We start from the raw sequence: 26735 nt of genomic DNA, 5'->3' as shown, positions 1-26735 counted from the left end.
ACCGAGTCTGTAATACCTACATGTTTGAAGCAGACCACCATAGTCTCTGTGCCCAATAACACCAAGGTAACCTGCCTAAATGGCTACCACCCCGTAACACTCACGTCAGTAGCCATGAAGTGCTTTGAAAGGCTGGTCATGGCTCACATCAACGCCATCATCCCGGAAACCCTAGACCCACTCCAATTTGCATACTGCCCCAACAGATCCACAGATGACACAATCTCAATCGCACTCCACAATGCCCTTTTCCACCTGGACAAAAGGAACACGTATGTGAGAATGTTGTTCATTGACTACAGCTCAGCATTCAACACCATAGTGCCCACAAAGCTCATCACTAAGATAAGGACCCTGGGACTAAACACCTCATTCACATTACATTTACATTTAAGTCATTTAGCAGACGCTCTTATCCAGAGCGACTTACAAATTGGTGCATTCACCTTATGACATCCAGTGGAACAACCACTTTACAATAGTGCATCTAAATATTTTAAGAGGGGGGTGAGAAGGATTACTTTATCCTATCCTAGGTATTCCTTAAAGAGGTGGGGTTTCAGGTGTCTCCGGAAGGTGGTGATTGACTCCGCTGTCCTGGCGTAGTGAGGGAGTTTGTTCCACCATTGGGGAGCCAGAGCAGTGAACAGTTTTGACTGGGCTGAGCGGGAACTGTACTTCCTCAGTGGTAGGGAGGCGAGCAGGCCAGAGGTGGATGAACGCAGTGCCCTTATTTGGGTGTAGGGCCTGATCAGAGCCTGGAGGTACTGAGGTGCCGTTCGCCTCACAGCTCCGTAGGCAAGCACCATGGTCTTGTAGCGGATGCGAGCTTCAACTGGAAGTCAGTGGAGAGAGCGGAGGAGCGGGGTGACGTGAGAGAACTTGGGAAGGTTGAACACCAGACGGGCTGCGGCGTTCTGGATGAGTTGTAGGGGTTTAATGGCACAGGCAGGGAGCCCAGCCAACAGCGAGTTGCAGTAATCCAGACGGGAGATGACAAGTGCCTGGATTAGGACCTGCGCCGCTTCCTGTGTGAGGCAGGGTCGTACTCTGCGGATGTTGTAGAGCATGAACCTACAGGAACGGGCCACCGCCTTGATGTTAGTTGAGAACAACAGGGTGTTGTCCAGGATCACGCCAAGGTTCTTAGCGCTCTGGGAGGAGGACACAATGGAGTTGTCAACCGTGATGGCGAGATCATGGAACGGGCAGTCCTTCCCCGGGAGGAAGAGCAGCTCCGTCTTGCCGAAGTTCAGCTTGAGGTGGTGATCCGTCATCCACACTGATATGTCTGCCAGACATGCAGAGATGCGATTCGCCACCTGCTCATCAGAAGGGGGAAAGGAGAAGATTAATTGTGTGTCGTCTGCATAGCAAGGATAGGAGAGACCATGTGAGGTTATGACAGAGCCAAGTGACTTGGTGTATAGCGAGAATAGGAGAGGGCCTAGAACAGAGCCCTGGGGGACACCAGTGGTGAGAGCGCGTGGTGAGGAGACAGATTCTCGCCACGCCACCTGGTAGGAGCGACCTGTCAGGTAGGACGCAATCCAAGCGTGGGCCGCGCCGGAGATGCCCAACTCGGAGAGGGTGGAGAGGAGGATCTGATGGTTCACAGTATCGAAGGCAGCCGATAGGTCTAGAAGGATGAGAGCAGAGGAGAGAGAGTTAGCTTTAGCGGTGCGGAGCGCCTCCGTGATACAGAGAAGAGCAGTCTCAGTTGAATGACTAGTCTTGAAACCTGACTGATTTGGATCAAGAAGGTCATTCTGAGAGAGATAGCGGGAGAGCTGACCAAGGACGGCACGTTCAAGAGTTTTGGAGAGAAAAGAGAGAATGGATACTGGTCTGTAGTTGTTGACATCGGAGGGATCGAGTGTAGGTTTTTTCAGAAGGGGTGCAACTCTGGCTCTCTTGAAGACGGAAGGGACGTAGCCAGCGGTCAGGGATAAGTTGATGAGCGAGGTGAGGTAAGGGAGAAGGTCTCCGGAAATGGTCTGGAGAAGAGAGGAGGGGATAGGGTCGAGCGGGCAGGTTGTTGGGCGGCCGGCCGTCACAAGACGCGAGATTTCATCTAGAGAGAGAGGGGAGAAAGAGGTCAGAGCACAGGGTAGGGCAGTGTGAGCAGAACCAGCGGTGTCGTTTGACTTAGCAAACGAGGATCGGATGTCGTCGACCTTCTTTTCAAAATGGTTGACGAAGTCATCTGCAGAGAGGGAGGAGGGGGAGGGGGAGGAGGATTCAGGAGGGAGGAGAAGGTGGCAAAGAGCTTCCTAGGGTTAGAGGCAGATGCTTGGAATTTAGAGTGGTAAAAAGTGGCTTTAGCAGCAGAGACAGAGGAGGAAAATGTAGAGAGGAGGGAGTGAAAGGATGCCAGGTCCGCAGGGAGGCGAGTTTTCCTCCATTTCCGCTCGGCTGCCCGGAGCCCTGTTCTGTGAGCTCGCAATGAGTCATCAAGCCACGGAGCGGGAGGGGAGGACCGAGCCGGCCTGGAAGATAGGGGACATAGAGAGTCAAAGGATGCAGAAAGGGAGGAGAGGAGGGTTGAGGAGGCAGAATCAGGAGATAGGTTGGAGAAGGTTTGAGCAGAGGGAAGAGATGATAGGATGGAAGAGGAGAGAGTAGCGGGGGAGAGAGAGCGAAGGTTGGGACGGCGCGATACCATCCGAGTAGGGGCAGTGTGGGAAGTGTTGGATGAGAGCGAGAGGGAAAAGGATACAAGGTAGTGGTCGGAGACTTGGAGGGGAGTTGCAATGAGGTTAGTGGAAGAACAGCATCTAGTAAAGATGAGGTCGAGCGTATTGCCTGCCTTGTGAGTAGGGGGGAAGGTGAGAGGGTGAGGTCAAAAGAGGAGAGGAGTGGAAAGAAGGAGGCAGAGAGGAATGAGTCAAAGGTAGACGTGGGGAGGTTAAAGTCGCCCAGAACTGTGAGAAGTGAGCCGTCCTCAGGAAAGGAGCTTATCAAGGCATCAAGCTCATTGATGAACTCTCCGAGGGGACCTGGAGGGCGATAAATGATAAGGATGTTAAGCTTGAAAGGGCTGGTAACTGTGACAGCATGAAATTCAAAGGAGGCGATAGACAGATGGGTAAGGGGAGAAAGAGAGAATGACCATTTGGGAGAGATAAGGATCCCGATGCCACCACCCCGCTGACCAGAAGCTCTCGGGGTGTGCGAGAACACGTGGGCGGACGAAGAGAGAGCAGTAGGAGTAGCAGTGTTATCTGTGGTGATCCATATTTCTGTCAGTGCCAAGAAGTCGAGGGACTGGAGGGAGGCATAGGCTGAGATGAACTCTGCCTTGTTGGCTGCAGATCGGCAGTTCCAGAGGCTACCGGAGACCTGGAACTCCACGTGGGTCGTGCGCGCTGGGACCACCAGATTAGGGTGGCAGCGGCCACGCGGTGTGGAGCGTTTGTATGGTCTGTGCAGAGAGGAGAGAACAGGGATAGACAGACACATAGTTGACAGGCTACAGAAGAGGCTACGCTAATGCAAGGAGATTGGAATGACAAGTGGACTACACGTCTCGAATGTTCAGAAAGTTAAGCTTACGTAGCAAGAATCGTATTGACTAAAATGATTAAAATGATACAGTACTGCTGAAGTAGGCTAGCTGGCAGTGGCTGAAGTAGGCTAGCTGGCAGTACGTTCTGAAAAAACCTACACTCGATCCCTCCGATGTCAACAATTACAGACCAGTATCCCTTCTTTCTTTTCTCTCCAAAACTGTTGAACGTGCCGTCCTTGGCCAGCTCTCCCGCTATCTCTCTCTGAATGACCTTCTTGATCCAAATCAGTCAGGTTTCAAGACTAGTCATTCAACTGAGACTGCTCTCCTCTGTATCACGGAGGCGCTCCGCACTGCTAAAGCTAACTCTCTCTCCTCTGCTCTCATCCTTCTAGATCTATCGGCTGCCTTCGATACTGTGAACCATCAGATCCTCCTCTCCACCCTCTCCGAGTTGGGCATCTCCGGCGCGGCCCACGCTTGGATTGCGTCCTACCTGACAGGTCGCTCCTACCAGGTGGCGTGGCGAGAATCTGTCTCCTCACCACGCGCTCTCACCACTGGTGTCCCCAGGGCTCTGTTCTAGGCCCTCTCCTATTCTCGCTATACACCAAGTCACTTGGCTCTGTCATAACCTCACATGGTCTCTCCTATCATTGCTATGCAGACGACACACAATTAATCTTCTCCTTTCCCCCTTCTGATGACCAGGTGGCGAATCGCATCTCTGCATGTCTGGCAGACATATCAGTGTGGATGACGGATCACCACCTCAAGCTGAACTTCGGCAAGACGGAGCTGCTCTTCCTCCCGGGGAAGGACTGCCCGTTCCATGATCTCGCCATCACGGTTGACAACTCCATTGTGTCCTCCTCCCAGAGCGCTAAGAACCTTGGCGTGATCCTGGACAACACCCTGTCGTTCTCAACCAACATCAAGGCCCGTTCCTGTAGGTTCATGCTCTACAACATCCGCAGAGTACGACCCTGCCTCACACAGGAAGCGGCGCAGGTCCTAATCCAGGCACTTGTCATCTCCCGTCTGGATTACTGCAACTCGCTGTTGGCTGGGCTCCCTGCCTGTGCCATTAAACCCCTTCAACTCATCCAGAACGCCGCAGCCCGTCTGGTGTTCAACCTTCCCAAGTTCTCTCACGTCACCCCGCTCCTCCGTTCTCTCCACTGGCTTCCAGTTGAAGCTCGCATCCGCTACAAGACCATGGTGCTTGCCTACGGAGCTGTGAAGGGAACGGCACCTCAGTACCTCCAGGCTCTGATCAGGCCCTACACCCAAACAAGGGCACTGCGTTCATCCACCTCTGGCCTGCTCACCTCCCTACCACTGAGGAAGTACAGCTCCCGCTCAGCCCAGTCAAAACTGTTCGCTGCTCTGGCCCCCCAATGGTGGAACAAACTCCCTCACGACGCCAGGACAGCGGAGTCAATCACCACCTTCCGGAGACACTTGAAACCCCACCTCGTTAAGGAATACCTAGGATAGATTTAGATGCACTATTGTAAAGTGACTGTTCCACTGGATGTCATAAGGTGAATGCACCAATTTGTAAGTCGCTCTGGATAAGAGCGTCTGCTAAATGACTTAAATGTAATGTAAATGTAAGAGGGCACGACAACACCTTTTCCCCCTCAGGAGACTGAAAAGATTTGGCATGGGTCCTCAGATCCTCAAAACGTTCTACAGCTGCACCATCAAGAACATCCTGACCGGTTGCACCACTGTCTGGTATGGCAACCGCTTGGCATCCAACCGTAAGGCGCTACAAAGGGTAGTGCATATGGCCTAGTACATCACCGGGGCCAAGCTTCTTGCCATCCAGGCCTTCCGTCAGAGGAAGGCCACAAAAATTGTCAAAGATTTCAGTCACCCGAGTCATAGACTCTTATCTCTGCTACCGCACGGCAAGCGGTACCGGAGCATCAAGTCTAGGTCCAAAAGGCTCCTTAACAATTTCTACCCCCAAGCCATAAGACTGCTGAACAATTAATCAAATGGCCATGGACTATTTACATTGAATCCCCCCCCCTTTGTTTTATCTATGCATAGTCTTTATTTTCTTTAAAAAAAAGTTTATTTAGAAAATATCTTCTTAACTCTATTTCTTGAACTGCAATGTTGGTTAAGAGCTTGTAAGTAAGCATTTCACGGTAAGGTCTACACCTGTGGTATGAATATATACATTTAGGTAGGGATAAAGTGACTATGCATGGATAGGGTTCAATAACACTTCATAGTAAAAAAATGTTTTATGGGAATAGAAGTCTGGTTCAAACAGGGCAGGCAGGTAATCTCAAGACTGTCTGTAGCACTTGAGGCTCCTCAGAAGAGGAAAAGAGGACCATTCTCCTCAGTGAATTTCATAAAATGTTAAATGTTGTAACATTTAAAAGTTATAATTTTTAAATAAAATTATACTAAATACAATCACGTCACCAAATAATCGATTAAAACACACCATTTTGCAAAGAAGCTCTACATTAGCCTCAACAGCACTCTGTAGGGTAGCACCATGGTGTAGCCGGAGGACAGCTAGCTTCTGCCCTCCTTTGGGTACATTGACTTCAATACAAAACCTAGGAGGCTCATGGTTCTCACCCCCTTCCATAGATTTAGACACAGTAATCATGACAACTTCTGGAGGACGTCCTCCAGCCTATCAGAGTTTTTGCAGCATGAACTGACATGATGTCCACCCAATCAAAGGATCAGAGATTTAATCTAGTACTGGAAGCATAAGCAACAGCTAGCTAGCACTGTGGTGTATACAATGTGGTGAGTAGTTGACTCAATGAGAAAGATAATAGTTGAACAGTTTTGAATACATTAATTTCTTCCAAAATGAAGGAGAAGAGAGAATTTTTATTTTTTAAAATCAATTTCACTTTCACTTACTTAGATAGCAAATGCAGCTACCTAGTTTAGCCTACTGAAACACCCTGCTTAAACAGAAGGATGCTGTGTTATCTAGCTGGCTATGACTTTCCAACACAACACTGGAACTCTTCCAAGTCAAGGTAAGCTTTTGCTATTACTCATTTATTGCCACCGGGGCCCGCCGGTGTAACTGCTGACTGACTGTACACTGTAACGTTACTGCATGATTGTAGCGGGTTTACTAACGCCTTAGTTCTATTAGCTATGCTGACAATGTCGTTACTTTAGCTAATATGGTGACAACGATGTGTGTAGCGGTTTGGCTTGGAAAGGTTTTTCGCATAGTCACACAGCTGAGCTGATGTGTTGTGCATTGAAGTCCAGAAGCAAATGGGAGAGGTGAGAGGAGAGCACATAGATGCAAGAAGGAATACAACGTGTTTACACCTGGTCAGGGGTGTATTACATCCTATATCAGCGAGATGCAGGCAAGAGTTTGCAATGCGGTATTGAATGTATGTTCATGTGTCAGTGTCTGTCAACTCAAATTTGGCTCTCGACTTGTTTGCACTTACTTTGTAAACTTTCATTCATAGACTAGGTTGAAGCAACCTCATAATGGGTATAGGGAAATTTGAGTATCAGTAGCCTAAACCTATCGCTGTTACATTGAACTTGGTGAATGGAATATGAATGAGAATCATCCAAAATGTTGTAATAGAAATACAAATATTCCTCCCTCATCTTAAACGGCACTGACCGTCACTGATCTGTCGATACTTTTATAAACATGTTGGCCAAACAATCACACATTCAGTTAAAATCATACCTGAAAATATATACTCTTTGGAGGCCTATCAGACTTTGAGAAAACACTCTTTGGAACCAGAAGCATAATCAAGCCCATGATATACAATATATCCTGAGGAATGGAAGAGTGAGCTGGCAATGGCATTAAAGATGCATAGAAATACCAATGGTTGCCATAAGCAGACGAAGAGAGGTCAACCCAGAATTTCAGTCCCCACTGAAAGGCTCAAGGGCTTGGTTTCCAAAAGCATCTTATGGCTAAGTTCTTCTTAGAACCATAGAATCCTATGGTTCTAAGATGAACTTAGCTATAACATGCTTTTTGGAGAACCGGGCCCAGGTCTTTAATAGGCCCAGAACACAGTTACTCGCACAATTTCAGCTGCTTTATCACTAGGGATCTTTGATCTCTGGCAAACTCCTAAGACTGAGCTACTGTAGATCATATTTAGGGAAACTGTCAAGAAAATTATCATGCTCACACAATCTAAAACGTATTAAATCATATAAAATATGCAACATGTTCCTTGGTGGTCAATAGAAAATATTAGTGGAAGAAGAATCTCCTACACATATCCTCTTAAATTTAGCTATTTAAATGGAACTATTATATATCAACCATTGTCTCTAGGTAGACTTTGCACACGAGTTTTATTTTATTGATTCAATGTTTACAAATTGCTCAATGCCCCACAAAAGGGTGCGATTTGTTATCGTATATCACTTTTATTTAAAAAGGGTAGTCATGTGGTTAAAGCAAAAACCCGGATTCGATCTCAGCTCTCACCTGAGTAAACCAACGTGATCAGCAGCATCATGTCACATGAGCTTGATTTGTACCCCGAACACAGTTTCTAAACAATCTTTGTTGTAAATATCAGACATGAATGTAGACAGAAAAAAAATCAGAGGTGTATTTGTAATGTTGTGTAATGATACAAATGGTTGGCACGCAATGGATATAATGGAATTGAGAAGGTTGACATTCATTTCAAACAGGGGCACATCAAATCAACATTGCTGTGTAGCCTACTGTACATAAAACACATTTCTACATACTCCTCTTCCAAGATCAAAAGTTGAACAAAAATAGATGCAGGGCGGGGAATTAAATTTTGCTAACACCAACAGTCCACTCCATATTTTGTGAGACACGACGGACGCTGGTTTACTGTAGAGGTTGAGAGGATAAAAAAACCGAGCGTGAGAAAACATTTACCGAAATTACTCGACGAATCACTGTGCCATAACCTTGCAACGAAACAATTCCAACAGTCCAAGTTGCTATCCTGACGACACAGACTCAATTTAGCAGTGCGAGTGGCGCGAGTGAAACCGTGAGAACGAAAGCTTCGAGAGCGACATAAACCCCAGCCAGCGCCAGCGGTCTCCATTTTAACTTCGAGTCCGATCTATGCCTCACGTGTCTTGGACTGTCTCTCTCACATGACCCGAGTGTTTGTTCCCGTGATCAGCACTTCCATCTACGCGTCTGTGTCAGTGAATATCACATTTTATTCCAACCCTGATGGATATGCACCTCGAACAGAGTCTGGACACCGCGACAAGGTAATACAATGTCCGCCACTTCCTCTCCATCATGTACGGAAGTCTCCTCTAGCAAGCGAAGGCCTGGCCTCCATTTTCTAGAGAACAGCTTGATTATGTGTAGTATAAACTAGATACAATAAAGTGGTTTAATTTAGTAATATTTTTGCACAGTTAATCTAGCAAATCCAAATAGGAAAGGGTTACAGTATAGCAAACGATTGCAGTATTTCATGCAAACACTTATCTACGGTAGTGAATTTACAGTAGGTAAGTAATCTTGCTAGTAGTAACGCTAGGCAACTAACTAACTAAACTAACGTTACCTAACGTTAGTTAGAGATCCAAAGTTAACTTGCTAGCTTACAGCTAGAATGTAGTTGCTACATCCAATTTTGGACTTTAAAAATTAAATATGCACTATGTAGAACTCGCTCTGCCACAAAACAAGCAAATATAGTGTAGAGAATCATAGTACCATCTAAACCACAGTGAAATATATTTTCCATAACCAAACATATTGTATTTTTTGCTGTAAAAAAAAAAAAACGTAACTTAAGACCGGGAAGAATAGAAATGGCACAGAGAGAATAGATCTGCTGCTTCATAGGCTTGCTTTCAATGAGAGTGACACATCTATAATGTACTATTCTATGTGAATTTGGTCAGGTCATATAAGGAAATCGGTCAATTTAAATAAATCCATTAGACCCTAATCTATGGATTTCACATGATTTGGAATACAGATATGCATCTGTTGGTCACAGATACCTTAAGGTATGGGTGTGGATCAGAACCAGTCAGTACCTCCTCTCACACCTCTTTAATGGCTGTGCGAAGTTCCTAGATATTGGCGGGAACTGGAACACGCTGTCGTACACGTCGATCCAGAGCATCCCAAACATGTTTAATGGGTTACATGTCTGAGTATGCAAGCCAGGGAAGAACTGGGACATTTACAGCTTCCAGTAAGCAGTGGCAACTTTGAAGAATCTCAAATATAAAATATATTTTGATTTATTTAACACATTTATTTGTTGTTGTTGTGACTACTACATTCCATATGTTATTTTATAGTTTTGTTTTCACTGTTATTTTACAATGTAGAAAATAGTACAAATAAAGAAACCCTGGAATGAGTAGATGTGTCCAAACCTTTGCCTGGTACTGTGTGTGTGTGTGTGTGTGTATATATATATATATATATATATCTCACTACGGCCGGGTAAGGAAGTTATATCTACCGCAACCCTTTACAGACATGTTACTCGATAGCAACAATGTACTTTTTAGAGAATTTAAAAAAGGGACGCATCAGAAGCGTCTGTAGGCCTACCATTTCAGACCGTAGAATTCTGCTCCGGCATAGAATTATCTGTATTTTTTTTTTTACCATGACAACAAACTTTGCTGATTTAATGTACTGATGTTTGTTATGTTAGGGCAGCTAGATGTGTTTTCTTTTTACTAAATTTCTTGCTTGGTAAACCACGGTATTTCACAAACATTAAAGTACTTTTTTTTAGGAGAGTGTGGTCTATATTATTTGATTGACAGTTCTGGTTGCCTAGTGATGGACGTTAGTCCCGCTTCATATATCCAGGGAAGGTTTTGTGTCAGCATTTTAATAAGCCGTAGTGTAGCCTACCCTAAAAGACAAACAAACAGCCGAGGCGCTTTCAAGTGTAATTGATACAGGCTAGGCTATTCTACATGCAACAGACCGAAGACTGAACACAAGTTTGCATCACTAGCCATGAGAATGCTCAGGCAAGGCAGTGCCCAGGAGAGAGGATGGGGCCGGCAGAACCATGCCTATATGATCTCTTGGTATATGCACCTCGCAAGGTTGTCTTGCATGCCTTGCATATTCACTAAAGTTTGCCTCTTCCTCCCTATTTTTATTTAAATTACACTTTTACCAGGCCTTTTATTTTCTATTGTCTAGTTGGGCTATAACAGGGAAAATAATGTTTTGTGATAACTGCCCTGTGATTTTAATTATGTGGAGGGGGGAGGGGGACTGTTTTTCAGTTATGGATGTCGTTTAATGTTAATGATCCCAACTTCAAATAAACGTTTAAACATTCACACCTAGTATATGATTATACACCTACTCTGACAGCTATGATCCCATATTGATGTCGCTTGTTAAATCCACTTTAATCGGTGTATATGAAGGGGAGGAGACCGGTTAAATTATTTATTTTTAAGCCTAAATACAATTGAGACAAGGATTGTGTATGTTTGCCATTCAGAGGATGAATGAGCAAGACAATATTGAAGTGCCTTTGAATGGGGTATAGTAGTAGGTGCCAGGCACACTGGTTTGTGTCAAGAACTGCAACACTGCTGGGTTTTTCCATGCTAAACAGTTTCCCGTAGTAATAAAGAATGGTCCACCACCCAAACTTGACTCAACTGTGGGAATCATTGGAGTCAACACGGGCCAACATCCTTGTGGAATGCTTTTGACACCTTAGGTGTTCCTAATGTTTGATGTACTCTGTGTGTGTGTTTGTTTTTTTTTATCATATTTTTTGCTGCAGTGGCAAAAATGTAGCAGTAGTGGGCCACCACTGCTAAATGAATAGAGGAAAACACGGCCCATTGATTCTTGAAGAATTAAACATACTACATTTAGAATATCTCATCCACGTGAATGCTAGGTGAATTGCAACAACACTTTGAATATAAACAACTCTCCCCTTCCCTGCATCAAATTTTCCCACAATTCTGTGAGGAAGTTAATGTCCCAAGGATCCCAGATATCATACTGTAGACCATGGTGGTTACCTCCCCAAGGATTCAAGATTGCATAGATGATGGTGTAAACTATTTTACTTTAGGTTCACCAACTTCAAACAGCCATGTTTTTTGTTTGTTTGTTGATAATGTATTGTCCTGCGATTTAGATTATTCCCTGCAGAATGATTTCCCTACACTATTCAAATTGTGTGACGAGTGTAGAATTTTTAGCAACCAGGAAATGACAGAGCGATTTCTACATCGGCCCCTTGCCCCAGTCTGCCATTGTTCGTTGTGATTGAGGAGGCGATGACCATGCCTTTTAATGAAGCCGATGTAAGGGAGGGAGCAGTGGTGTAAAAATACTGCTTAGTTTGTTAATGATGTCTGAGTGTTGGAATATGCCCCTGGTTATCCATAAATAAAACAATAAAAGGATGCCGTCTGGTTTAGAGGTCGACCGATTATGATTTTTCAACACCAATACCGATTTTTATTGGAGGACCAAAAAAATACTATACCGATTAGTCGGCCGACTTAAAAAATATATATATATATTTTTTTGTGTGTGTGTGATGATAATTACAACAATACTGAATGAACACTTTTCTTTATTTTAACTTAATACATAAATAGCATCTATTCAGTCTCAAATAATGAAGCATGTTCAATTTGGTTTAAATAATGCAAAAACACAGTGTTGGAGAATAAAGTAAAAGTGCAATATGTTCCATGTAAAAATTTAAAAAAAGCTAACGTTTAAGTTCCTTGCTCAGAACATGAGAACATATGAATGCTGGTGGTTCAATATTCCCAGTTAAGAAGTTGTGGGAATTATAACGCATCGACTATTTCTCTCTATACCGTTTGTATTTCATATACCTTTGACTATTGGATGTTCTTACAGGCATTTTAGGATTGCCAGCCTAATCTCGGGAGTTTATAGACTTGAAGTCATAAACAGCGCTGGGAATCAAGCATTGCGAAGAGCTGCTGGCAAACACTGTAAAGTGCTGTTTGAATGAATGCTTACGAGCCTGCTGCTGCCTACCACTGCTCAGTCAGACTTCTCTGTTAAATATCAAATCATAGACTTAATTATAATATAATAAACACAGAAATACGAGCCTTTGGTTATTAATGTGGTCAAATTCTGGAAACTATCATTTTGAAAACAAAACATTTATTCTTTCAGTGAAATACGGAACCGTTCCATATTTTATCAAACGGGTGACAACCCTAAGTCTAAATATTGCTGTTACATTGCACAACCTTTAATATTATGTCATAATTATGTAAAATTCTGGCAAATTAATTACGGTCACACAGTTAGCAACGAGCCAGGCGGCCCAAGCCGTTGCATATACCCCGACTCTGCTTGCACTGAACGCAAGAGAAGGGACACAATTTCCCTAGTTAATATTGCCTGCTAACATTAATTTATTTTAACTAAATATGCAGGTTTAAAAATATATATACTTCTGTGTATTGCTATTAATGTAGGCATTGATGTTTATGATTAGGTACATTTGTACAATGATTGTGCTTTTTTTCGCGAATGCGCTTTAAAAAAATCATCACCCGTTTGGCGAAGTTGAAGTAGGCTGTGATTTGAAGATAAATTAACAGGCACCGCATTGATTATATGCAACACAGGACAAGCTAGTTAACTACACATGGTTGATGATATTACTAGGTTAACTGGTGATTATGTGAAGGTTGATCTTTTTTTTTATTATAAGATAAGTTTACTGCTAGCTAGCAACTTACCTTGGCTCCTTGCAGCCACAAGGTCCTTTTGACGCTGCACTCTCGTAACAGGTGGTCAGCCTGTCACTCAGTTTCCTTGTGGATTGCAATGTAATCGGCGTCCAAAAAGACAGATTTACCGATTTTTGTAATGAAAACTTGAAATCGGTCGACCTCTAGTCAGGTTTGCGTAATATAAGGAATTTGAAATGATTTATTATTTTATTTTTTTCTACTTAAGTATATTTTAGCAATTATATTTACTTTTGAAACTAAAGTATATTTAAAACCAAATACTTTGACTTTCTGTTACAGTATCTTTACTGTATGACAATTGGGTACTTTTTCTGCCACTGCTGGCAATTAGCCAGGTCACTGTAACATTTGTACTCCACTGCCATCCCTACTCTGTTAACCTTGTCTGCTAGACCTTGCTTGCCTATATTTAGGATTGTTCCTTGTTTATGTCTTCCTAGTCACGAAAAACAAGAAGAGGAGGTCGTCCAATTAGAAGGTAAGAATTTGTTGGGATGTATGTGTTTCGGATGCATGTGTGCTATTGTGCGTAACTTCACCATTCTGACTCTTTCACACATTTCAAAGTACTGACGTTTCAGACATTCTCTTGAAAAACCTGCTTTAAAAACCGACCAAAGAACAGACCAAAAACACACGCTTAAGTGTCAAATAGTTTTAGGCCTAGCTTTTCTTTTGCAATAATGCACCTTGCCTCACTAATTTCTCATCAATGGATATCTGAGTGTTATTTTTCTCTTCCATCCTTCTATCAATCCTCTCATTCCACTGTCCTTCTCTCAGGAGACGGGGAAGGGGAGCAGACTGCTGTTACCATAGGCAGTATTCAGCAGGCCCAGGCATTCGCGGACCACAACATTCAGTACCAGTTCCGCTCTGAGGGTGGTCAGGTAGGTGTCCTGTGAACAGCGTTTTGCTGATTTTAGAAAACTTTAACTAGCTGAATTCACATAGTTTTGTTTTTGCTGTATGAGGTCAGTTTACTATATCACTCACTCACACTAGAACAGGGATGGGTAACTCCGGTCCCCAGGGGCCAGAGTGGTCCCCCCCCCCCCCATCCATAGCAAAAACAGCTGATTTGAACAAATTGCATTATCAACTTAAGATCATGATTAGTTGATTATTGGAGTCTGGTGTGTTAGCTGGGGCTGGACACCCAATCAGGCCCCAGAGGACTGGTGTTGTCCATCCCTCCACTAGAGAATCAACCGTATCACACAATGGATAACCCTGTAATTCAACACTAGCCTCTCCGTTGAATTGAGAGCCTTGTGTGCGTTCGCTCTGAACCCAGACAATAGAACCGGCCAGGACACTGATATAGGCCTACAGGTTTGGATGTCAAATTGGTTCTTAATTGTGACTGTTTACGTCTACGCTTTTGTGGATTGTCACAGAGAATGTTATATCTTCGCATAAACCATTTCTGGGGGGAGGGTGAAGGAATAAGCTTGTTAGAGCTGGTCCTTTCGCTGCTCATTTGGAGTAAACAGAGCTGGTGTGAGTGATCATGTGATTCCAATCCCCTTCCTGGATTGGCATGCGGCTGGTGTCACATGTTAGTCAGGAGGCGAGTCACACGATGAAGGGGTACAAATACTGATTATTTTGAAACTAACACGTGCTTTTCTGGATCTGGCTGTTTTTATATTGAATTACGCACATTCTGCCATATAAGCATAAGTTGGGTGCGTAGATCACTTATAGGCCTAGTGGTATCATTCAATGTGCAAGGTCTTAACTACTATAGCCTAGGGTGTGAACATCAGTATGAGGTAAACAACCTGCAAGTACTGAAAACACAGTGACATTAAAATGACCATGGTCAGGCTAGAAGGTATCCCACGCTCTTTGTTGTAGAATTAATGACTGGTTTCTCTCTGTCTCTCCATCTCTCCGTCTCCCTCTCTTCCTCAGGTGACTTACCGCGTTGTCCAGGTAACTGACCAGCAGCTGGAGGGGAGAGATGACGGGGGAGGGCCGGTTAGCGTGGTCTCCACGGCCGCCTTCCCCGGCGCTCCTCAAGCAGTGGCCCAGGTAGGTACCAGAACACCAGGAACCGAGGCCACTACTGTCACCCCTTACAATAACACAGTTCCCTAATGGCTACGGAGCCTGACATACTTCAATGTGTCAAACTATTGATCGTTATCTAACCCTTCCCACCTTGTTCCCTGTCAGGCTGTGATCCAGAACCCTTTCAGTAATGGGGGTAGCCCCGTGGGAGAGACGCTGGGAGGGGAGACGCGCTTTGCCTACTTCCCAGCTACGGCTGTGAGCGACGGCACTGTGTCTGTGCAGACCACCTCCGACCCCACTCAGGCCGGGGGTGAGTCAGCTCTACTTCTAACGCTAGTCTAGCAGTCTTCTGAGGGCAAAATACTGTCCCTCGCTTTTTGTTCAAGTCCAAACAGACGTAAAGAAGAATGACCACTTATCAAATTGACATTTTGAGTACCATGACCCGGTGCTGACTGAGAGAGATTAACTGTTCATCCCCTCAGCCACAAGGTTTGTCTCGGTGCTGGAGTCCAGTGTCATTCAGCAAATTCTCCCTTAAGACTTTGTCACTGAGATCTCCAACCTGCCCCATCGCTCGCTCTCGTTTCCATGTCATCTCTTCTCCCACAGGTCAGTTCTACGTGATGATGACCCCTCCTGACGTCTTGCAGACAGGCACACAGCGAACCATAGCCCCGCGCACACACCCCTACCCTGAGTGAGTATCAACCACACTGTTTCTTCCTCTCCTCTTATGTCCCTCATATTAGGGGGACTCTGACAGGAGAGCCCATGCACACAGCAGTCTGAGCCACTCCAGATGTTAAGCAGTCAAAAACCTACCTATGCAGTCCTTAAGTTCATCTTCAACAAGCATGTCAGACATGTTTTGCAAGTAGACCCTAGCCTATACGCCTAGGTGTTATGTGATCATTTCAACTTTTCATCAATAATGACCTGTTATTAAGAAGTAATTTGACTGGATTTTTCTAGAGCATCTAAGAGTTGGTTTACATCGACTCTGAGCTGTATCAGTTAGCCTGGAAAACGATAAGTCACTGATATTGACTATTGAAAAAATAGTATATTGACTATTCTCTCCAAAATCTGAAAGTAAAGTTGCACTGCACCCCCCCACCCCCATTCACTTTCAGAGATTTTGGTTGAGCAAGAGAGTGACCTGGACCTGGGTCAGACAGGTGTGTGTGTGTGTGTGTGTGTGTGTGTGGTTTCCTTGAACACTCAGCTGTTCTATTGGGATGGATGATGTCATCATAGGGTTGTTGTGTCCCTGTCCTTGTTGCCCTGGTTTCCCAATTCCTTGTCTACTTCCTCATTTGATTATCTCTTTCAATCATCAATATCATTATCATGTGATTAAATTATTTTCCTCAAACCACTCTGAATGAGTAACACTGAATCAAAACCAAACTGTTAAATCTGGTTAATCCATTCTGAAAATCTAAATAATCTCTCATGCCAAATGGATGATTAATGATGTGTGTCATTGAATTAATTTGACATTAGTGTTCTGGTTAATTTAGGAAATGAATTATTTTTCAACGAAGACATACTGCATGCCCAGTGCCAAGGGGTGTGAGTAAATTGTAAACATGCTCATAAACTAGAACTATAATCTAGAAGGGGGGAGTGCCAGGCAAGTGTTTGAATATAAAACAATGAGTTGTGTGTTTATGAGATTGTGTTTCTATAGTTGTGCACATAAGGGAAATGGTTTGGAAGAATAGGTCAAAGTGCTTTTTAAAAATTTGACATAATGCCGTGCTTGTTTTGTCATCCAGAACAAACGCGTGATCCTCTGAAATGTAATTTGTGTTGGACTGAATGGATATCCCTTGCCTTGCAATTTCCCTGCCTGTGTGTGATGAACTCTTATTCTCAGGCCTGTCAGGATTTTGCACCTCTTATACTCTGAAAAAGGTTAGGTAAAGGGGATGGCCATCAATTTGCACACAGTAAGGTGGGGCTATGGGTTTGTTATTAGGACTGATCTTGACTATTCCCAAGTTCTTTAGGCTACTTGTGGCTTTTGTGTGGGACGTTCGTACAAGACTATCCCAATTGTGTTTCTAGTGTCGGGCTGCAGTGATTCCCCAGGTCTCCTGGGCTACCAGTAAAGCTTTTATCTACTTCACTGTTAAATATACAGTCTTAAAGGGCTGGATACCACTGCAGTGTGTGCTGTTGTCTAGGGAGGACTTGTTTTTCTGTGGTTTGCCATTCTATTCCCCCTTTCCATATGTTTTTCTTGTGTGTGTGATTAATTTGTCTATTTTTTATTTTATTTGTTCTTACATCAACAACGCATAAACTAATCCATGACTGAACATATTTGATCTGTTCAAATACATGAAATGAAATGAAAACTTCCACCGCTTACCTGCCGTTCGCAGAGACGAAACCGAGATGCTGCAACATGACGGTTTAAACTGGTGAGGACAACTTCCACATCTCCCACTGTAACCAATCAAATTAGGCCTTGATCATATACCACAAAGAAGAAGGAACAATCATGCCAGCTCCCTATTCCCCCTTCAGTCCCTTTAGTACAATTCCCTGGTGATTATGTTAGACCCTTGATGTGATTGAGCTACATTTAGCATTGGAAAATGTGTGTGTACTCTTTGATGGTAGTCCTGATGCAGTATTGCCATGAGTTGTTTTCAGTTCAGTTCTGTAAGACGTTGAAGAGCTAGTGTAAAGTATAAACAGCCCACTTTGTTTTTGCTGGCTTTTAATTGCTTTTACTAGTTAGATGCGAAAAAGGTAAGTGCACTGTGCGAACACCAGCCGTTTTGGTTTAATTTATGACACAATTCATTAGACGGATTAAAGCTTTGTCAAAGTAAGTGCTGTTGAATTGTATTAGTTTACTGCCACGGCCCTGCGCATCTCGTCCCCAGTGCCTTTATGAGCTCATCTGGCTGTCACGTATGGGGAACTTAATTAAAGAATACCTCGGGGAAGACACACACACACACACACACGCATGAAAAACAGTTGTCATTAGCCATACTCTGGACACCAATGCGACAACATCGCAATTTAGGATTATAATGATGCCCGCGCCTTAGACTCCCTGGGGTATAGTGGGGAAGGGCACGGACACCTCCAAGAAATCTGCCTGTCCAGACGGCCGTCAGACAATCAGTAATACAGTAATTCCAGTCACTGCGTCTCGCTGTCAGCACCAAGGTGGTTTTATTGCCTCATATACTGGCCCATACGGCTGCTTCAGATCAGCACGGCTGCACAAGGCAGTGCAGGGCGGCCCCCCTGCAGAGTACGGCTCTGGTGCCTGAGTGGAGTGTAATTGTAAAAGGGTCAGGTGCTTTGAGATAGTGGTTCTGGTGGGGGATTTCTGCACTAGATTAGTTGCGTGGAGCGCTGTAGTCTGAAGATGTATTTTCTTTTAGTCTGAAGAGTTGCACCTGTTTTGTACGGAGGTGGCCTGAGGACTCCCGGGTTTAGAACATGGCTGAAATGTGCTATTTGTTTTTGTCTGTAGGAAAATGGATGGCCCACGGACACCCAGAGATGAGAGGAGGAGAGCTCAACACAATGAAGGTGAGCAAAGAGAAGGGCCTACATCACCCACAATCCTCCCTGCGTCATGTTCTCTCAGAGCCAATCTTTTTTTTTTTTTTAACCTTTATTTAATTAGGCAACTCAATTAAGAACAAATTCTTATTTATTTTCAATGACGGCCAAGGAACAGTGGTTTACTGTCTTGTTCAGGGGCAGAGCAACAGATTATTTTGCTTGTCAGCTCGGGGATTCGATCTTGCAAACATTTCGGTTACTAGTCCAATGCTCGAACCACTAGGCTACCTGCCGCCCCATTATATCTTAACCATGCAACTCTGTGCTTTACTTCTGCATTCCAAGATACACTACATGGCAAAAGTATATGGTACTTTTGTATACATTCTAAAATCATGGACATTAATATGGAGTTGAACCCCCCCCCCCCCCCTCCCCTTTGCTGCTATAACAGCCTCTACTCTTCTGGGAAGGTTTTCCACTAGATGCCTGAACATTGCTGCAGGGACTTACTTCCATTCAGCCACAAGCATTAGTGATGTTGGGCGACTAGGCCTGGTTCACAGTCGCTCTTCCAATTAATCCAAAAGGTGTTAGATGGGGTCGAGGTTAGGGCTCTGTGCAGGCCAGTCAAGTTCTTCCACACTGATCTTGACAAACCACTTCTGTATGGACTTTGCATTGTGCACTAATTGGCATTGCTGAAACAGGAATGTTGCCACAAAGTTAGAATGTCATTTTATGCTGTAGCGTTAAGATTTCCATTCACTGGAACTATGGGGCCTAGCCCAAACCATGAAAAACAGGCCCAGACCAATATACCTCCTCCAAACTTTAAGGTTGGCACTGCATTCGGGCAGGTGGCATACTCCTGGCTTCTGCCAAACCCAGATTCTTCCGTCGGACTGCCAGATGATGACGCGTGATTCATCACTCCAGAGAACGTGTTTCCACTGCTCCAGTGTTCAATGGCGGCGAGCTTTACACCACTCCAGCCGATGCTTGGCATTGCTCATGGTGATCTTAGGCTTGTGTGCGGCTGCTCGGCCATGGAAACTCATTTCATGAAGCTTCCGATGAACAGTTCTTGTGCTGGCGTTGCTTCCAGAGGACAATTTTTTACATGCTTCAGCACTTATTGCTCCTGTTCTGTGAGCTTGTGTGGCCTACCACTTCACGGCTGAGCCGTTGTTGCTCCTAGATGTTTCCACTTCACAATTACAGCATTTACAGTTGACCGGGACAGCTCTAGCAAGCCAGAAATTTGATGAACTGACTTGTTGGAAAGGTGCCATGTTGAAAGTCACTGAGCTCTTCAGTGCGAGCCATTCTACTGCCAATGCTTGTCTATGGAGATTGCATGGCTGTGTGCTCGATTTTTATACACCTGTCAGCAACGGGTGTGAGTGAAATGGTTGAATCTACTCATTTGAAGGGTTGTCCACATACTTTTGGCCATGTAGTGTATGCAATATCTTGTAGAATTTCTTTTTAAATGAGTTGCACCTTGTGATGTTTTGTTTGTTGAAGCCAAAGCCACATTAAGTGGACAGTAGATATTTTTTCTAATTCTATCCCAAAGACCCTTCTCAAGTGGAGGCACTTTTTGGGAATTTCATTTTGTATATCAACCAACCACTAGATGCTGCTGTTGAACTGTCTGTTGTTTCCACAATGTCACATGTCTAGCTAAGTGGCTATTCAAGGCATACAGAGAAAAATATCCATGTAGACACGAACCACTCCCCATATGTATCCCTATTGTTCCTCTTTCTCTGAACCTGTTCTGTGTGTCTTAACAGTTGAGAGGCGGCGGAGAGACAAGATCAACAATTGGATCGTCACGCTCTCCAAAATCATCCCCGACTGCAACATAGACAGCACCAAGACGGGGGCTGTAAGTCACTCTGTAAGGCACTCTCAGCAACTTTGTCGTGTGTGTGTGTGTGTGTGTGTGTGTGTGTGTGTGTGTGTGTGTGTGTGTGTGTGTGTGTGTGTGTGTGTGTGTGTGTGTGTGTGTGTGTGTGTGTGTGTGTGTGTGTGTGTGTGTGTGTGTGTGTACACACACATTTTAATATACTTGTGAGTACCAGACGAATGGTAAACCATCTTAAATTCAAAGAGGTGAGGACATATTGCCGGTCCTCCCTTTTATAAAGGCTATATTAAGCCTAGGGGTTAGGTTACGATTTAGTGTTAAGGGTAGGCTTAGGGAAAATAAGATTTTGAATTGGAACCAATTGTGTGTGTGTGTGTGTGTGTGTGTGTGTGTGTGTGTGTGTGTGTGTGTGTGTACACACACATTTTAATATACTTGTGAGTACCAGACGAATGGTAAACCATCTTAAATTCAAAGAGGTGAGGACATATTGCCGGTCCTCCCTTTTATAAAGGCTATATTAAGCCTAGGGGTTAGGTTACGATTTAGTGTTAAGGGTAGGCTTAGGGAAAATAAGATTTTGAATTGGAACCAATTGTGGGGGGGTGTGTGTGTGTGTGTGCATGCACGAATATTGGTATTTTATTAGGATCCCCAACAGCTGTTGCGAAAGCAGCGGCTACTCTTCCTGTCGTCCCCACGGCAGGATGTCTTAATTAACTCCCCTCTCCTTCCCCCAGAGTAAAGGGGGCATCCTGTCTAAGGCGTGTGACTACATCCGAGAGCTCCGTCAGAATAACCAGAGGCTCCTGGACGGTGTCAAAGAGGTGGAGAGAGTACAGGTGGACAACGAGCTCTGCAGACAGCAGGTAAAACAGCCTAGAAAGAAGGCAATCCCAAAGAATCCGAGTCCTAGCCTGGACCCGGATCTGTTAGTGCCGTCGTGCCAACTTCTACGTGTAACGCCAGGGTAGTGGGTTCAATTCCCGGGACCACCCATACGTAGAATGTATGCACACATGACTGTAAGTCGCTTTGGATAAAAGTGTCCGCTAAATGGCATATTTCTATTGTCAGGCACAACATAGGAGTTGGCAAGACTGCACAAACCGATTTTGGGACCAGACTATCACATAGGATCACATTCCTGCGAACAGAAAGGGTTCATGTTCGAACAAATGTACGCGTTTGATTACGTTTAACGTTCAATTTTACGTCTGACGACCGACGTGCCGTTTTTACTTCAGAATTAGGTTATAGCATATATTTGCACGGAGAGTGTTTTGCCTTTTCATTCCTTACTGAATCCCAAAGCACTGTTCTTCATGTCCTCATTCTAATGCTCAGAAGTGAAGTCTCCAGTCCTGTGGGGGAGAGAGAGGCAGTGAGTATGTGATAGCCCAGAGGAGAAACTGGGATGATAGTACAGTACCTTGAGATTTAAAACAGATGGCTGTTGTGGCCAAAATTGTCTAAAACTTTTGTTGAAAAGTGTATACAACAGACGTTTCTGTCTAGAATCATTGAAAGAACAAGTGAGGCCTAGAAGTTGCCTTTGTATTTTGCTAAGTTGCTGCTAATTCATTGATTACATTGAGGACACCCATTTTGTTGTTTGTCTTCGGACATTGTCTGTTGTTGTTTGTCTCAGATCGAGGAGCTGAAGAATGAGAATGCCCTTCTCCGAGCTCAACTCCAGCAGCACGGCATCGAGAGCGTGGGCGAGACGCCACCACAATGAACGAGGGAGACTGGGAGAGCAGGACGGGTAGAAGGAAGAGGAGGACGAGGCAGACTGGAGATGACACGTAGGAGCAGAACAAAACGAACGAGCTACTGACGAATCACTCTTTTTCACAGTCTCTGACAGTTAAGACAGTCTTTCCTGGGCTCGTCTTTGAGGCTGCATCCCGAGACTCTTGGCAGGCTCCTGCTGCTTTGTTGGCTGCACTCGACTGATCCAGGATCAGTCGAAATGACAAAAGAAGCCACCGTGTAGACCATAGACATGTCTCAGAGAGAGAAGAGGTCACAACCACCAGAGAAAGACCCTCTACTAGCCCAGAGAAACCCACTGCACAACTCCTCCCTCCCTTTCTAGATTTATTTACTTCCTCACCTGTGGACTGTGACGTTGGATATTTTGTTGTTCTTTTCCCATTCTCTTCAGTCATGTTTTATTTTAGTCTGTATTTGTGGTTGAGGGTCATATTACAGTTTTGTTACGTTAGCAGTTTTTAATTTATTAGTTTGTGTATTGTTAAAAATATTCCCAGAAAGACTCATTTAGAAAAGCTCATGTATCCTGGAGGAATAGATGATGTATGAGTGAGTGGTAGCCTACCGGCCAGTAGAACAGAGACACGATACAAATAAACCGCTGCATTGCAGAACTATGTGAAAGAATTCCTTGATAGTTGCCAATATTATTAGAAGTATTGGGACGGTGACACATTTTTAGTTTTGGCTCTGTACTCCAGCACTTTGAAATGATATAATGACTATGAGGTTAAATTGCACAATGTCCGCTTTAATTTGAGGGTATTTTCATCCATATCGGGTGAACCGTTTAGAAATTATAGCACTTCTTGTACATTGTCCCCACCATTTTAGGGGATCAGAAGTATTTGGATGAATTCACTTGTGTAATAAAGTAGTCAAAAGTTGGGTATTTGGTCCCATATTCCTAGCATGCAATGATTGCATAAAGCTTGTGACTCTACAACCTTGTTGGATGCATATGCCATTTGTTTTGATTTCTATTGGTCACAAAATAATCTGAAATAATGCATTGACATTTTGGAGCCCCTTTTTATTGTACATTAGTTTCTAAACACTTGTACATGAATGTGGATGCTACCATGATTGTGGATAATCCTGAATGAATCGTGAATAATGATGAGTGAAAGTTAGACGAACAAATATTGTAACTCGCAAGACTTGCTAACCTCTCACCATTACAATAACGGGAGGTTAGCATATTTTGTGGGGGGGTATGATGTTTATGCCTCTAACTTTCTCACTCGTCATTGTTCTCGATTCATTCGGGGCTGTCCATAATCACAAGCTTTTTGTAGTCACAAGCTTGGCGTAATCATTGTGTGCATGGAATGTGGGACCAAATACTAAACCTCTGAGTACTTTACAGCACTTATTTTATATTTTTTTTTTTTTTTTTTTTTTTTTTTTTTTTTTTTTTACATAGTTCCCCCCTGATTTTTAGGGGACCAAAAGTATTGTGACATTCATTTGTGTATTAATTTATAAACAGCACCGATATTGATGACAATGCCCTCAAATTAAAGCTGACAGTCTGCACTTTAACCTCCATCATAGCATCATTTCAAATCCAAAGTGCTGGAATACAGAGCCAAAACCACTATCTCAAGGATGCAATTTTGGTATACCCAGAGGAATAGCTGTGCTTTGCCCAATATCACAGTTTTACAGTGCTTGCATTAACAGAGTTGTTGTTAAAATAGCATCAATGCAACGTTATATAAATATGTCATGTTGAAGTAAAGCCAATGGCCACTGGCGTTAGTGGGAAAATAAATGGTAATCAATAATTCATTTACTGTGTACGCTGGCCCTTTTCTACAATTATGCAATTTAATACACAATCTTTAAGGCTGGTTTGAGACTGGCTGGGTTCGATTATAGAGCATTTGATAGACCACTGATACGGCCTCTGAGAGAAAGGTGGAGCTCTTAAAATGTCACCTGACATATGAAGTGAGTGCAAATGTATATGATTCTGGGTGGAACATCACAGGTTGCATCTGAAATGGCACCCTATTATGTAGTGCACTACTTTTGACCAACAGTGATTTATGTAAGGGATAGGGTGCCATTTCAGACACCACCAAGTTTTTAATTTCAACGTGTCACGTTTAAAACTCACTCTTGAGAAAGCGCATTGAGTTCACTGCTGAGCTAAATTTAGTGGCTACAGAAGTCTGGATGTTTTTTGCGAATGTGTGTGTGTGTGTGTGTGTGTGATGCATCTGTCTTGATATGTAAGAATAACCACAAGTATCATGTCTAGCGTTTTGGCTTTTATTTTTCTAACCAACACATCAAATGGAGATTAATGTACCCAGGGAGAAAGACTCTGGAGAGAATAAATGAACCAACTCACTGCTCAAGATAGAAACCAAGAACAGAGAAACTTCCCGTTCTTGTACCTCGTTTCTGTGTTCTGACTCGCCTCTCCTTGCAAACGAATGGATGCTAATAAAGACTTGGGGAAACATTTTCATCTCAGACACTCTTTCACTCATCTAGGACAATAACCAAGTTGAAATGCGTTCAACGTGCAAACAGGCAAGTTGATGATACCAATGTTACTGATGACTGGATTTGCATTGTGTATTTTGTCCTGAATTTGGGGAAATGGGAATAGGTCAATTTGTGTTTTAATCTCTGATCAGGGTGTTTTAGGCATGTACTGTCTGGCTCTGGAATCAGCAAAGCAGCACTAATACTCAACCCGGTGAAAAGTCATGTATACTCAATGATTCCACCTCGACAAGCTATCCTACTCTCTGACCTTGTGCTTTTGTAAGTGCAGAATAAAATTGTTATCCTGTTTTGCTCAACTGTCTCTTAGAACTGTTGCTCTTCAGATGAATATAGCCAAAGTTGACTGATAATGTTTATTTTGCAGTTGAATTCTACACATTTAGTGGGAAGTGAGCACGGTCAATTATGGTGAAAATAAGTTAGCGAAAGGAAATTGTTGGCTGTAGTTAATTTGATCTTTTTTGAAATATCAAAAACAAAATTTACCAGCCTCTATCCCCTGTAGCAGACGTGCTATTCTCAGGTTAGATTATAAGACTTTTTATAAGTAAAATGGCAGAAAAATGAATAATTGACTTGCTAGTAACCTTGTCAGCATGTGTTCTGGCTCATTGTCTTTTCCCCTATACAGAATGTCTTCCTTTTTAATGTATTCATAATTGTTAAAATACTTTGTATGAAGGAAGGCCTACTAATACTGTATATTAATAACAAAGGTTGAAGAGAATTAATGATAGTGATAGAATTAATGATAGACATTGAGGGCACATGGGTGAATAATGTAGCCTGGTTGCCAGTCTGTTTCTGCTCTTGCCAACTCCCTTTGGAATTGTCAGGCCAAAGATAACATGTTTGACACTGACAGCAATGGAGTAGACAAGCACAAACTGATCTGTGCCCAGGCTATGAATAATGATAAAGCTAGAAGAGCTGTTCTCATTATAAGCTGCAACAGATGGTTACTCTTTCTTTCCTGAAATAAATCCAAAATCTGGTCATCTTTAATAAGAATATCCTTTTATTTAACTATGTTCAGCAGCAGGTGTGTGGTGTCACATCCACACATGTGTTTCATTCTGTGTAGATGGACATCTCATAGGCATTGGGGCAACTCCTGCCTGGGCCCCTCTTTCAGCAGGGATTTGGGGGCTGAGATGGGCAAAATTCATAAAAATACAAAAGACCAAAATATACAAAATACTGTTGCCAAAATATATTTAATTTAAAATATAGAAAATACATTTGCAAGTACCCTCCTTAATTATACTGTACTAAAATACAAGCTCAATATGTAACAATTTCAAGGATTTTACTGAGTTACAGTTCATATAAGGAAATCAGTCAATTGAAATGAATTCATTAGGATCTATGGGTCTATGGATTTCATATGACTGGGCTTGGGCGCAGTCACTTGGGAGCCAGGCCCACCCACTTGGGAGGCCCAGCCAATCAGAATATGTCTTTCCCCACAAAAGGGTTTTTATTACAGACAGGAATAATCTTCAGTTTCATCAGCTGTCCGGGTGGCTTGTCTCAGACGATCCCGCAGGCGAAAAAGCCGGATGTGGAGGTCCTGGGATGGCGTGGTTGCACGTGGTCTGCAGTTGTGAGAACGGTTGGACGTTGTGCCAAATTCTCTAAAATGACATTGTAGGCGGCTTATGGTAGAGAAATTCAATTCTCTGACAA

General features: G+C 43.5%; 1 protein-coding gene across 7 annotated transcripts; it reads left to right on the top strand.

Annotated features, from left to right (window-relative positions):
- The first annotated feature begins 8353 nt into the window (after positions 1-8353).
- LOC123997627 (upstream stimulatory factor 2-like) lies at positions 8354-25342 on the top strand. Of its 7 annotated transcripts, XM_046302057.1 has the most exons (12): positions 8355-8782; positions 13735-13772; positions 14078-14184; positions 15215-15334; positions 15479-15626; positions 15929-16016; positions 17713-17751; positions 18828-18886; positions 20665-20771; positions 21482-21610; positions 22089-22125; positions 22393-25342. In XM_046302057.1, the coding sequence occupies exons 1-11, from the start codon at positions 8742-8744 to the stop codon at positions 22092-22094; spliced, it is 882 nt and encodes a 293-aa protein (XP_046158013.1). In that variant the 5' UTR covers positions 8355-8741; the 3' UTR covers positions 22095-22125; positions 22393-25342. The 7 variants fall into 7 exon arrangements, 4 of the variants coding, with proteins under 4 accessions (XP_046158013.1, XP_046158012.1, XP_046158011.1 ...); XR_006832150.1 differs by having other exon boundaries at positions 8354-8782; positions 14081-14184; positions 21482-22125; XR_006832151.1 differs by having other exon boundaries at positions 8354-8782; positions 20665-20759; positions 21482-22125.
- The last annotated feature ends 1393 nt before the right edge of the window (positions 25343-26735 follow it).

Source organism: Oncorhynchus gorbuscha, linkage group LG15 (genome assembly GCF_021184085.1).
Source record: "Oncorhynchus gorbuscha isolate QuinsamMale2020 ecotype Even-year linkage group LG15, OgorEven_v1.0, whole genome shotgun sequence".
NCBI classification, from domain to species: Eukaryota; Metazoa; Chordata; class Actinopteri; order Salmoniformes; family Salmonidae; genus Oncorhynchus; species Oncorhynchus gorbuscha.
This window is presented reverse-complemented; position numbering and strand designations above follow the sequence as displayed.

Excerpts from the sequence above, each read along its gene's own strand:
- LOC123997627 (XM_046302054.1), top strand. The coding sequence starts at position 8,742 with ATGGATATGCACCTCGAACAGAGTCTGGACACCGCGACAAG. Across the intron at positions 15,335-15,478 it reads CTCCTCAAGCAGTGGCCCAG|GCTGTGATCCAGAACCCTTT; the intron begins GTAGGTACCAGA and ends GTTCCCTGTCAG. Across the intron at positions 16,017-17,712 it reads CGCACACACCCCTACCCTGA|AGACGAAACCGAGATGCTGC; the intron begins GTGAGTATCAAC and ends TGCCGTTCGCAG.